Genomic DNA, 14,974 nt, shown 5'->3' on the forward strand with positions numbered 1-14,974 from the left:
TACCATAAATGCAATATATAGCAATTCTACAGCTAATATGATACTCCACAGTAAAAATGCTTTTCCTCTAAGATCTGGAACATGACAAGGATGCCCACTCTCAACAATTCTACTCAACATAGTACTGGAAATCCTAGCCAGAGCAATCAGGCAAGAAAAAGAAATTAAAAGGTAGCTAAATCAGAAAAAAATGAAGTAATATTTTCTCTGTTTGCAAATGACATAATCTTATATCTAGAAAACCCTAAAGACTCCACCCAAAAACTGTTAGAACTAAAAAATGATTTCAGTAAAGTTGCAAGATGTAACATCAGCACATAAAAATTAGTTATTTCTATACACTAACAACACAATATTTGAAAAAGAAATTTTAAAAAATCCCATTTTTAATTCCATAAAAATAATAAATATTTAGGAGTAAATTTAACTAAAGAAGTTAAAGATCTAAAGATCACCGAAAACTATAAAATGTTGATAAAAATATTGAAGACAAAAATAAATGGAAAGATATGTTCATGGATTGGAAGAATTAAAATTGTCAAAATGTCCATACTACTTAAGTGATCTACAGAGTCAATGAAATCTCTGCCAAAATTCCAATGACATTTTCCACAGAAACAGAAAGAAATAATTCTAAAATTTGTATGAACCACAAAAGACCCTGAATTGCTAAAGCGATCTTGAGCAAGAAGAATGAAGCTAGAGGAATCACACTTTCTGATTTCAATTTATATTGCAAAGCTAGATTACTCAAAACTGTATGGTACTGGCATAAAAACAGACACATAGCTCAATGGAACAAAAGAGAAAGCTCAGAAGTAAATCCACACATATAAGGTGAATTTATCTTTGACAAGTGTGTCAAGAGCGCATCATTGGGAAAGGACAGTCTCTTCAACAAATGGTGCCAGAAACACTGAAGCTCCATAGCAAAAGAATGAAATTGGATCCTTACCTTACACCATAAGCAAAAATTAACTCAAAATGGATAAAGGCTTAAATGTAAGACCTGAAACTGTAAAACTCCTAGAAGAAAACACAGGAGAAAATCTCTATGGCATTCACCTTGGCAATGATTTTTCGGATATGACAACAAAAGCATAGGCAACAAAAACAAAACTAAGAAAGAGAGACTACACCAACTAAAATGTTTCTTCACAACAAACAATCAACTATATTATTGTGTAATTTCTATGTTCCAGACAATGTTTCACTGGCCAAAGTTTAACTTCATCTACTATTTTGTGTGTTTTCCTTTATAGTAGGAAATATTGAATATTGAATATTGAAGAGAAGTACAATATTGAATAGAAGTAGAGATGGTGGGCATCGTCTCATTTCTGGTATCACTGGAAAAATTCCCCTTATTTCATTATTAAATTTATTCATTATAAATCTTCAAAAATACTCTATCAAATTAAAAAGTTTCTACTATTTGCAGTTTTATTTTATTTCAATTATATTTGCATGTTAAACATTACAGAATTTTTTATCAATACAGTCATATTCTATGTATGTATATATATACACATATATAATTTATAATCTCTATCTATCTACTCTCTGTCCTATCTATCTATCATCAACAAATATGTCAATGGATCTATCCTTTTTATATGCCGTAATTTTGAAATGTAAAATATGTTAAGCCAAGCCACAACTGGATAAAACCTATATTTTCATATCAGAGAATTCAATCTGGCCTTCTTAACCTAAAAAGTCCTTCTCAATGGGATTGCATTTTCTAACTTATCTTCATCAATTTCTGTTTGTCACTGGAGGTCTATTTTCAGGCACATAGAACACTTAAATTTACTCATTTAAGCTATGAACTCTTTCTCTGAGTTTGTGAAGATGCCTGAAACACTCTTCACCTCCTTAGTTATTTCTTATTTTTCAAATTTGAACTTAAATATTACTAATTCTAGGAAGCCTTTCCTGATTCTCCAAGATTCAGTAGGTCACTGCATTCCAATTAATTATTTGTCACACTGTAGTTTTCTTCTTCTTTGTCTGCAATGTTTTCATCTCTCTGCCTTATTTACTCTCACTCTGCTTGGCAAGTGATAGGGGCCAAATAAGTATTTGTTAGATAAATAAATGAATTCTATATTAGAATATAGATGGTCTTTAATCAATATTTAATTAAATCAATAATAAAGGAACCACTATATTTCAAGAAATAAAAAGTCTATTCAGTTTTGTGATCATTTTTATATACAGATAAATTAGAAGACCTTACATAAACCAACTTGAACCCATCATTTATTAATTAAGAAAGGATCTTTGAAAGTCTCGTGTATGTCAGGTATACCTCTCCATTGATATCACCATCACCATCATGGTCATTCCCAACGTAAACTCAGTGCTAGTTCCTGTTAGTCTCTGAAAAGAATAGCAAACAATCTAGGGGTTCAGGATCTAAGACAAATTTATGAACACGCTCACACCTGTAGCAAACAGAGAAGTATGTGTATCACTTGCACATCTGAGGGAAGTACATTTTAAAGACTTGTGCATGTGTGTTGAGTAGGTGAAGTCGAGGAAAAAAGTGGAATTCTGGGAATAATGAGGGCACAGAAAATGAAATTGAAAGTTATCTCTCACTCTCTTGAGCTCAATCTTTGCTACAGCTGAAAAGATTGCAGAAACTCCTGAACTCCTCTCACTAGTGAGTGGTGTCAACTTCATCTCAACAAATAAAGTTCAAATCCTAAAATTTTAAAAAAAAAAGGAGAAATACATTAAGGAAGATAAGTATTTAAGATATATTTAAGTATTACATAAATATTATCTTGGGAGTCCTTAAAAAGCAGATTTCTTTAATAAGAATTAACATTTGGTATGTTTTATAAAGTTGATAGAAATTTGTTTCATAGAGTCATGCTATCATCTAAAGTGAGATGTAAGTTGGCTCCCTTTTTTCACTAAGTCTTCTGCAAAAGAAAAAATGTCTAAAATATATGTGCATGTTCTCATTCAGCTGTTTAATCAAAGGAATATCTTTACGAGGGTTTGGACACTGTATTCTGATAAACTAGGGATAAATTAGCAACCTAATTTTATCCATGGGACACTTATTGCCAAAGCCTTAAGTGCAGTACCTGAATAATAGAGCTACAGGTAATAAAAAAAAAAAAAATCACTGCTGGCATAATGTAAATTCAACTAAGCCTGCTCTGATTCTTTCATTCCTTTCTTTTTTCTGATTCCTCCCTATTCCTCCAACCCTAGAATTTTTTCTTCATATTCTGGATTCTAATCTCTTGTTTATTTCTCTACATTACGTATATGAGAAAAATATCAATTCTTAAAATTTATCAAGTACATATTATGTTTCAAAACAATGTGCTAGGTATTCTGTGCCATTTCCTTACTTAATTCTTACAACAACCCTGTTTAATCATTCTCAATTTATAGAGTTCGAGTTATTGGTTCATGTTCATACAACAAGTACATGAGGAAACCTACTTTTAAATTCAGGTTGTGCATTCCTCAAGCATGAATTATTAAACTGCATGTTGCTCAAGTGAAAGGTTGATAAATGAAAACTTATGATGTTAGTATCACATAATTTCATTGTTTTCTTGAAACACATCCATAACAAAAGCCATAGTACATTCATTCAAATGTATATGATGCATCTTTATTGGTGACTGAAATTTGGCCATTTCTTTTAGTGAGACATGAAGGAAAGTGAGGACTGGGCTTTACTCATCACTGTTCTCTCCACAGTAATTAGCATAATGCTTCACACATGATAGCAGATGCATGAAAAGCTCAGAGGTCTTGAATGATCAATCACTTTCATACTGTATTTGACATTAAGTCCAATCCTAGTTTATAGAATGAAGAAAATAAAACTAAAGAGAGATGAAAGAGAACTAATTTTTTAATACCTTCTATCAGACAAGCATGGAATTGCTTTACATTTATTAATGCTTTAAGTTCTTGCCATGGCCACTGAGGAAGGTTTAAAGGTCCCATGTTATATAAAGAATAACTGACAATAACAGAAGTTGAGCCTGGTCCAAGGCACTTAGCTGGAAAAGGATCCCAATAAAGATTCAAACCAGGACTGAGTGACTCCAAGTTTATGTTTTCTATTCTATCATCAGACTCTTAGAACTCTAAGCCTCCCGTCTCATTTTTCTAAAAATAAATTCATATTCTTTTTATTTTTAGAAATTGTTTATTGCAAATAATTCTTTTTAAACCTCAAAATATATATAGAAGCATTCATAGACTTAAATTCTACACTGTTTCCCTTAGTGTAGGAGAGGTATCAACACTCTGAACATTGTCAAAAAGATAATACAGCATTCATAGTGTTGATCTGAGAAAACCAACATTTGCAATGCATGAAAATAGCATGGTTTGAATTCTTGAAAGTTTCTATTTTCACATGACTCTCTGGAGACCAACTGATAGAACTTTTACACTGGATATAGGCTAAACATGAAATTTCCAACAAGAAGTATCAAGGTTTTTATACTCAGCCACAAAAAAATTAATTGTGATCTAGCACCCCTTGTATTATCCTGGATAGAGCTGGAACCCATTTTACTAAATGAAGTATCACAAGAATGGAAAAAGAAGCACCACATGAACTCACCATCAAATTGGTATTAATTGTGCACATACAGTAGTAACATTCACTGGCCGTTGGGTAGGTGGGAGCGAGGAGGAGGGGATGGGTATATTCACACCTAATGGGCGTGTTGCCCACTGTCTGGGGGATGGACATGCTTGAAGCTCTGACTTGGTGGGGCAAAGGCCATATATGTAACCTAAACATTGTACTCCTGTGATATGCTGAAGTAAATAAAAAAGTATCAAGGTTACCTAAAGTCCTTATTTCTTTTTAGTCAAAGAATCCTACAGAAAGGACAAACATGTTTGTAGAACAGAAGTGCTATCCAGGATGCATTCGTGAATATAATTCCCTGCTGCTGTTTCAGTTTGCTCAGAGTGTTTTGGGAAATGCGTATCTGCTCAGAACCTTTCTCAGAGCCATGTTTACTTCTTTATTTCTCAGTGTGTAGACAAGGGGGTTGAGTAGGGGGGTGATCACAGTATAGGTCACTGCCACAAGCCGGTCCTTATCTGAGGAGTACAGGGATGTGGGCCTCAGGTAGATAAAGGAAGCACAGCCATAATGGACAATGACCACCGTGAGGTGGGAGGCACAGGTGGCAAAGGCTTTACGCTGCCCCTCCGCTGAGGAGATTTTGAGGATGGTGGAAACGATGAAGACATAGGAGATGAAGATCAACACAAAGGGAACCAGCAATACAAGAATGCTGAGAAAGAAGATGACCATCTCCTTCAGGTTGGTGTCTGTGCAGCCCAGTTTTATGACAGGGGAAATGTCACAGAAAAAGTGGTTGATGCGATTAGAGGCACAGAAGGGCACGCTGAACACCAGGATGTTGACAACCACAGAGATCAGGAAACCACAAAAACTGGAGGCCAGAACCAACTGTATACAGGTGGCTTGGCTGACGATGAGTGTGTAGTTAAGAGGGTTGCAGATGGCAATGTAGCGATCATAGCCCATCACAGCAATGAGAAAACAGTTGGTACAAGCCAAGCCCACAAAGAAATAGAGCTGGGCAGCACACCCAGAGAAAGAGATGGTTGGAATTGTGGACAGCAGGTTGGTTAGCATTTTGGGTATGATGACCAGAGTGTAGCATGTTTCAGAGCAGGAAAGGACAAAGAGGAAGAAGTACATAGGGGTGTGCAAAGCCTTTTCCAGGCGAATGACAGTCATGATGGTGGCATTGGCCGTCAGAGTGGTCAGGTAGACTAGCAGGAAGATACAGAAGAGCAGGATTTGCAGATCCCCCAGGTTTGAGAAGCCTATAAGGATGAACTCAGTGACCATGCTCTGGTTCTGCCTCTTCATGGGTTAGTGGGAATCAGATTTAGACAACCTGAAATTGAGAAGAGAGTATTTGATAAAAGTGAAATTATCCCAGAGAAACCAGATTTGTGTTTCTGTACAAAGCTGATAATACTGGTCTGAAAAAATGACTGACCGACAAGTTAAGCACACAGATTGAGGATGCGGAAAAAAATCAGGAGATGTGAGCAGTGACACAAATAATGACCCAATTTAAAGATATCTGTGCAATATGTGTTATTTCTCTGAGGCAAACCAAAGGTAATTTTCTCAAGGTTCTTGCTGCCGCCTTTAGCAGCCTTTGATGGATCTTTTATACATTTGGATTAGATGAAAATAAACCAGATTGCAAATCCTTTTTTAAAAATCTTAAACCATGTACCAAGTTTTGGGTCCAAATTATGTAGGATAAGTTAAACTTAAATTGCATTTTATTAACCAATATGAGTGTATTTCTGTAAGCATAGTTAGGTTGAAATAAAGTTCTAAAATAATAAAACAAAATAATAAAGATATTTGAAGAAATTTATCTTTATTTTTGGAAGGTGTTTCTATTTTTCATATTCATATGTGCATAGGAGGTTCATACTGTTAAATTAAAAAGTAATTTAGAGCTCAGCCGATCTAATACTGCCAATTTACAGAAGAAGAAATTGATACTCAAAAAGATTAAATTATTTGCTTTACCTACATGAGACTGAAAGTCCTTAGAAACGACTTATATTCAATATCATCTTATAAAAACCTTATTCAGAAAAACAAACACAAATAAAATTAACCTATCCACTCCCTCACACACAAGACTCAAATACTGCTTGTTTAGATGTAATAAAGTATTTTTATTTATTTAAAAGTATTCATATTCCACTTATCCATGCTCAATTGTGAAACCTTTGGGATGGCTCACATATTGGGGTTTCCCCAACCATGAGTGCATCAAATTACCCTCAGAGCATTATGAGTTGTGGGCTGAGACCTCCACCCTCTGGCTCTGCCTCAATCTCCATTGCTCTGTGATGTTCTCAGAACAATTCTCACCATTATCTGTGAGATCTGTGGTTTAATTTGGAGATCACATAATGCATAAAACTTCGCACTAGACTTAACAATCAGACTATCTTTGTGTTGGAAAAAAAGATCATAAATCTTCTAATTCAATCCATGCCGAATTCTCTGAGAGTCTTTAAAATAATCTAGGAAATATTGTCCAATCTCCAAGTTATAAGGAGCTTGCTGTCTTCCAAAACAGACTGATCTCTCGCTAGATAGCTTACTTGGCTAAAACTTTCTTATTATGAGATAAACTATGCCTCATTGAAATATGTACCCATTGTTCTTGGTTTGTCCTCTGCAGGTTCTCAAAGAAGTTTAAATTCTTTCTATAAATGATAGCCTTTTAGTTATTGGAATAAGATGTTCATATCCCTTTATGAGTTTTCTTTTCATCCTGACTAACATTTTTAGATCTTTCAGTATGTCTCATGGAATTGCTTCTAGAATTTTTCCTGTCCTAATCGCAATCTCAGGTGGTTTAGTCCTGATCCTTGGGTCATACATATATGCCCCTCAGCTGCAGACAAGCTGGCTGGCTTCAGCCGCCACACATAGCTAGGTTCTACCCATAATTTTACACTTCCTTTCCTACTGCTCTTTATCCCTCACAATTAATATTTATCTCTGCTCATTATTTATCTCACGAGAGACTTCCTTGAGTAGCTCTAAATGGCTTTGAATACAGTTTGAATTTACTTCTCTGTCAGTTGGCTTTGAGATCATTTGTTAGAATGGCAGCCTAGAGAGGTCGGAAGGGTGCAGGCTCTGGGGTCAGATGGCCTAGGTTGGGCCCACAGCTCTGCCACTTTATGATCTTGGGGCAATCACTTTGTGTCTCATGTTTTCATCTCTGAAATGGTAATAATAATAGTATAAACTAAAAATTTTTTCGTGAGTACCAAATGCCCACAATAAAGTTCCTGACTCACAGTAAGTGTTCAGTAAATGTAGGCTGTTGGTATCTAGGCCAACCACCATCATGTTACAAATGAAGAAACTGAGGCCAAGAGAAGTAAAATGTAATGATCCAGGTTGCATAAACTATGAGTTAGGAACTGTATCCCAAATGTACTAAACTTCCCCATCCAAGGCTTTGTCTTCTCAATTATCTGAGTCCTATTTTTAATATTTGCTTTGCACTGTGTGCTTATACACCAGTGACTTGGGAGACAGGTCAACATCTTCTTTCCTCTATATGATCTTCATGCTGGCTTTCTGTTTCACCCTTCCACCTACTCCTGTCTCATATTCTTCCACCTTTTAATCCATCATACATTTTTCCTTCTGCTAAGGTATATATCAGTACACAGCAGGCAGGTTTTTCCCCCCATTCTTTTTCTTCTTTCTTGTTTCTCTTCCTAAAGGTCTACTTTAGGAAGATTTTGATGTTTTAGACTTTTCAAATTCTTCTCTAACTTAACTCTTTTTCCCATATTCCCATGGTGGTTTTGTTCAGCTGAATCTTTACCCTCCCCATATGATTTCTGTCCTGTCTTTCACTCTAGATCCTGGTGCTGTGACACACTTCATATATGCAAGGTTTCCACCAGTTCTTCTGCCTCTATATCTCTCTTTGGTACACAAAAGTATTTTTAGAAAAAATTGACAGATGATATTACTCAAAAGAAAGGGTGGTCCTACAACTGTAGTTCAAAGGAGACACTTACATCCACAGGTAGAGCTTTAGCACAATCCCAAGTTCCTTTCTTCTGTACCCATCAAAGTCTAAAGAGGTAAGGGAAATAGGCAAAGTTTTGAAAAATGTCAGGTAGTATTTTTCTCCCAGATATTATTAGGGAAAATCCAGGGGCCATAAATTTTTAAAGATGAAAGATAGCTCTGCCTGGTTTCTGGGCTGGAAATAACTGGATAATCCCAATCTTAGCAGCTCTCTGCCCCTGATGGCATATGCCTCAGCAAAATCCCTGGGTTTTATATAGTTGGTACACCCCAGGGGATTGAGGCTTTGGAGAGAGTTTCTTTGGATTCTAAACCTTTAAAATGTATATTCAGTCCTAAAGAAAGAAAAAAAAATGAATCACATAAATTACCTGGTTAATTTGATCTGTTTAGAAAGAAGATGGATAGCTTTGGATGCTATGATTTTTTTGCATAGGTCATTCATTTTGGATCAAGGTTAAATTTATCGAATGAAGTATTGAACTATTATTCTCTTAATCATTACCTTTATAGATTCTAGACATAGACTGTCTTGAAGGATTAATTAAATGGCATCTTTGAAAAATTTTATATAGTTTTCTATTTTTCCTACAGTTTGCTAGTCGATTTTGAGATAATTTTTTCTGTAACTCTCTGGCTCTATGCATGTAAGTTATGCCTGCATCCTTAGGGGGCACAAACTCTAACCTTTCCTATATTCCTCTACCTGCTTGATTTAGCTCTTCAAATGCATTCATCAATGTAGACTTTCATCTGCATATCCATCAATTCATTAACTTAATCCATATGCATTGAGTACCTATAATACTCGAGGCACTCTGGCGAATGTTTTGGTGGGGAAGGTGGCACAAAGATGACAATGTCATAGTCTGTGCCAATAGTGGTTTATGGATCATATATACCTGGCCTCCTGAGGTGCATGTGAAGATGCATATTATTGCATCCTATTCCAGGATCTCCTAAATAAGAAATATGTCAGGTGAGGCCTGGAATATTCTACAATCACTTCACATGATTTCTTTTACTCTCAGCAAGTTTAAAACTACTGGCATCTTTCTGAAAAGAGTTTGATGTTTAGAGTTAGAGATGGAGAAACAAATGAATTATTACAACAGGCAAACGGGTCTAAGCTAGGGGCAAGCATGAGGCACTATAGCATTACTGAGAGGAAGCACAGTTCTCACATTTGGTATCAGGATTGGTAGGTCTCAGATTCCTCAAACTCCTGCTACACCTCTCCCATCTAATAATCTTTCTTTTTCTGAAGGATTCAGGATTTTTTTTTCTATTAGAAGAAAAAAAATAATAGGTTTCTTGGTTTTAATTTTTAATTCTGAGAAACATAAGGTTCTTAACTGGTATATGTTTGATAAGGACTAATACTAATAATTTTTCATAGCATACTCGAATCTCAGTATTTCAGTGTTATTCTAATTACTGAGATATTTAGAAGTAAGAATTATTTAAATTGTTGGGTCATTTCAGAGGACAAAGGGCTGAAAGACTGCAGCAACATGTCTTTCTTTCTACCCATTTTTTTTATTGACTCTAATATTAATAGCAGCTTTCTAAACACTTACTACACTGACATTATTATTCATTCATTAGCTCATATAGTCTCTCTGATAAGCTTATCAGGTCAGACAATATTATTCCCATTTTTCAGAAGAAGTCAAGGAGAGCACAGTAAGCCCCTTGAGCTGAGGATAGTGAAACTGGAGTTTGACAAGGCTGAAGCAACTATAATTTGTAGAGCAAAATACCAGAGAAGAGGGTAAATTTAGAGAAAGAGTCCCAGAAATATCCATATGGATACTTTTACACAGTGAGCTGAATACTAAGATGTTTCAGCATAAGGTGAAACTCTCTAAGACTAGACAAAAGACTACCAGGAGGATCTTAGCTACACAATTCCTAGAACTCATACAGGGTTTGGAGATGTCTGAGTTCCAACTGGCAGGGATGGAAAAACACCATAGAACAACTGGGAGAATCAGTATGGATCTCAAAAAGTCACACCTTAGTAATAAGGATAAACTAGTTTCCAGCAAAGGTCACACTTGAATTGCCTTAACAAAATTTAAATGCAAGTCTCAACTTATAAATACTATGTGATCTGTTGATTTTCAACAAAGGTGCAAAGCAAGTTAATGAGAAAAGTATTTTCAATGAATGATACCACCACTGCAATTTTATCACCACTGCTCTCCAGGCTTCTTTGCTGTTGGCATAAACAAGATGGCAAAACTTTGTCAATAGCTTAGGGACATACTTTGATTAATTGTACTACTTCTTGTTTGAAATATAAAAACCTACACTTGTGATTCAAAATTGAACATGTCATAATAAAAACCATAATGGGATATTACTATACTCATTTTTAAATTTCTATAATTTGAAATAATAATGCCATATGTCATGCAAGAATGTGGAACAACTGGGGTTTTCTTACACTACTGTTGGGAACATAAAATTACAACTACTTTGGAGAACATTTTGATAGTTTCTTAAAAAGTTAAATATTCACCCACCACTTGACCTGGACTTTGTACGCCTATTTATTTATTCAAGACAAGTGAAATACATGTCCTAATAGGTAAATCTGCCCTTTGTAGGTAAATCTGCTCCTTTAAAGATTTTTTTTAACTACTTTAATATGATGTATGTTACCCACAGTAAACAGCACATATTTAAAATTATATAAATTTACTGCATATAATTAAATGTAGATTAGAACACATATCCACACAAATACTTATGTATAGATTTTTATACTAGTTTTACATGTTGTAGCTCAAATAACTTAATCACTGAAAGGAAAGAAAAACAAAATCCAATATATTCATACAGAGGAATGCATTGAGCAATAAAAAGGAGCAACTACTGGTACACAAAAAGTGGATAAAATTCAAAATCATTATGGTGAGTGAAATAAGTTATATAAAAATGAATAGATTCTATATTATTCCATTTATATAATAATTCATTATGATTTTAAACTAAACTATAGTGACAGAAGGATCAGTGATTGACTGTAAACCAGGATAGAGGAAAGAGATGGTAAAAGTTAATGGGGTAAAAATAAATGTTTACTGTTTTTATTGTGGCAATAGTTTCACACGTACCACATATATAAAAGTTCACTGAATTTTACATTTTAAATACATGCAGTTCACTATGGATAAAATACATCATATTATTTTTTTTGAAGGAGCAAATATACCTACACAGTAAAATAACTGCCTGCCAAAATAAAATTATAAATGTAATAAGTATTCTCAAACAACATATAAAGGAGAACCAAATTAAACTTTTGGAAATAAAATTTATAATAACAAAAATTAAAAATTTTCTGGATTTAATAATTAAATATAGACTAGATGCTGAATAAAAATGATGGATGAACTTGGAGAAACAGAAATGGAAAACATCCAAAAGGAAGCTCAAAGAGGAAAAATTAGTGTCAAAAAATAAAGATGGTCCCAGGAACTAGTGGAACAATAGAAAGGGATTAAAAACATGCATGTGGAGTGTCAAGAGAGGAGGCAAAAAAATTGTTGGGAGACATAATTGATGAGAACTTTTCAAATTTGATACAAATATAAACTCATAAGTCAAAATAATTTAAATGGATTGAAGCTGGATATACACAAGAAAAGCAACAGCTAGGAGGACTATCATGATCTAATTGCTGAAATAAGTGATAAAGAGAAAATTTAAAAAGCAGCCAGAGAATAAAATATACTATATATTTTATTCTTTATACCTCATAAGTATACTTATATACTTCTTATAGACAGAAGAAAACAGCAAATACCACTGAATTTTCAGAAGAAAAGGGAAAATCATCTTTAAACTAAAAATCAAAAATGTAAAATTTGAAATTCAATAAAACTGTCCCTCAAAAATTAAAATATGAAAAACAAATGTATAGTAAGGGCCCCACTTGAGCCTGCTGCCATCTTGAACTCAAGGGGGGCATTGGCTACATCATCCTGAAAAGCCAGCTCTGGTTCCGTGCCTGCAGGCAGCTCTTCAGGGACAGTGGGGATGGGGTAAGGGTATGGCTCAACTCCAGGTGGCTCAGCCTTTTCAGGGAGGGAAAAAAAGTTCTCAGAGGATACTTCCTCATCACAGTCATCCTCTTCCTGTGTGACTTGCTTTGTCACTTGCAGAACTATAATACAAAACATTGATGCAAGAAACCATAGATGATACAAACATATGGGAAAACATTCCATATTCATGGATTGGAAGAATTAACACCATTGAAATGTCCATTCTGCCCAAAGAATTTAGAGATTCAATGCAATCCCCATTAAGATTCCAATGTTATTTCTCTCAGGTCTGGAAATAATAATCCTAAATTTCATGTGGAACCAGAAAACACCCTGAATAGCCTAAGCAATCCTAAGCAAAAAGAACAAATGTGATGCCATCACATTAACTGGCTTCAAATTTTACTATAAGCCTATATTAAACAAAACCAGCAGGATACCGGTATAAAATTAGACACATAGACCAACTGAACTGAATATAGTACTCAGAAATAAAACCATATAGCTAGGACTAATTGATTTTTGACAAAGCAGACAAAAACATACACTGGGGAAAGGATGCCTTATTCAATAAGTGGTTCTGGGAAAACTGGATAGCCATATGCAGAAGAATGAACCTGGTTTCCTGTCTTTCACTTTATATAAAAATTAACTTAAGATGGATTAAGGACTTCAATGTAAGATCTGAAACCATAAGATTTCTAGAGGTAAACACAGGAAAAAACTCTTAGACATTGGTCTAGGCAAAGAATTTATGAGCAAGACCCCCAAAACAAATTCAGCAACAACAACAATAAATAAATGAGACTTAAACTAAAAATTTTCTGTACAGCTATGGAAATAACCACCACAGTCAATAGACAAAATACAAATTGGAAGAAAATATTCACAAATCATACATCTGACAAATGGCTAATGTCTAGTTCTACAAAGAATTCAGACAAATCCACAAGTAAAAAACAAATAAACCCATCAAAAAGTGGGCAAAAGACAGGAACTGACCCTTTTCAAAAAAAGATAGACAAATTGCCAACAAACATGAAAAAATGCTCAGCATCACTAATTATCAGAGAAATGCAAATTAAAACCAGATTAAAAACAGTGAGATACTACCTTATCCCTGTCAGAGTCACCAGTACCCTGTTTCCCCAAAAATAAGACCTACCCATAAAATAAGCCCCAGCAGGATTTCTAAGCATTTGCGCAATATAAGCCCTACCCCAAAAATAAGACCTAGTGATGTGCGTGGCTATGCAGCATATCTGCACAACCCATGCATTTTTGTCACAGAGCAGTAAAGAAGACGAGCAGCCCTTCTCATCTGCCCCATGAGAGCTTTATTGCTAGACATGACAGATTGGGGCCTATGGTTCTAAAGGAAATAGAGTCACAAGAAATTCAGGATGTAATTCGGGGTTTGGAGAGTTATGATGATGTTCTAGAACAAGACGACTTAACTATATTTGAATAAATGTAGAATCTTCTACCGTACTTAAAAAAAAAAATAACACATCCCCTGAAGATAAGCCCTAGGGTGTCTTCTTGAGGAAAAATAAATATAAGATCCTGTCTTATTTTCAGGGAAACACGGTATTAATACATTAAAAAACAATAGATGTAGGCATAGTTGCAGTGAAAAGGAAATGCTTACACACTGTTGGTGGGAATGTAAACTTGTACAACCAATATGGTAAGCAGTACGGAGTGTCCTCAAAGAAATAAAAGTAGACCTACCATTCTATCAAGCAATACCACTACTGGATATGTGTCCAGTGGAAAAGAAATGTATATATATACACACACACACACACACACACACACACATATATATATCTTAGGTTGAATCGACTTAGATTGATTCTGTATCTTTGCTATTGCGAATTGTGCTGCAATAAACCTTTGGGTATAAATGTCTATATATATATATATATATATGTATATATATATATATACATACACACATATTTGTATGTGGGTGTATACATATGTGTGTGTGTACATATATGCAAACCATATTGACAGAAAGCAGATTTGTGTTTCCCTGGAGTAGGGGCTGGGTAGGATCAACCACAAAGGGAGGGAGGGGTATTTCTGGGCTTGTAGAAATGTTCTCTGACTTGATTGTAGTGGTGTTGCTTAGTTGTATGCATCTGTCAAAACTCAACAAACTAAACTTTAGTTGGGAATACTTTATGATATGTAAGGTTATTTTTTATGTAAGGTATATAAGGTTATTTTTTATAGTTAAAAGTTCTCTGAAAAAAACAAAAGACAA

At 34.7% G+C, this 14,974-nt stretch overlaps 1 protein-coding gene across 1 annotated transcript; it reads right to left on the reverse strand.

The window, feature by feature from the left end:
* Positions 1–4,966: 4,966 nt before the first annotated feature.
* Positions 4,967–5,911, reverse strand: LOC105862437 (olfactory receptor 10T2-like). Its single transcript, XM_012748706.1, has one exon. It carries the CDS (start codon positions 5,909–5,911, stop codon positions 4,967–4,969), a length of 945 nt encoding a protein of 314 aa, XP_012604160.1.
* Between the last annotated feature and the right edge of the window lie 9,063 nt (positions 5,912–14,974).

Source organism: Microcebus murinus, chromosome 2, assembly GCF_040939455.1.
Source record: "Microcebus murinus isolate Inina chromosome 2, M.murinus_Inina_mat1.0, whole genome shotgun sequence".
NCBI lineage: Eukaryota > Metazoa > Chordata > Mammalia > Primates > Cheirogaleidae > Microcebus > Microcebus murinus.

Coding starts and splice junctions, on each gene's coding strand:
- LOC105862437 (XM_012748706.1), bottom strand. CDS start 5,911: ATGAAGAGGCAGAACCAGAGCATGGTCACTGAGTTCATCCTTATAGGC.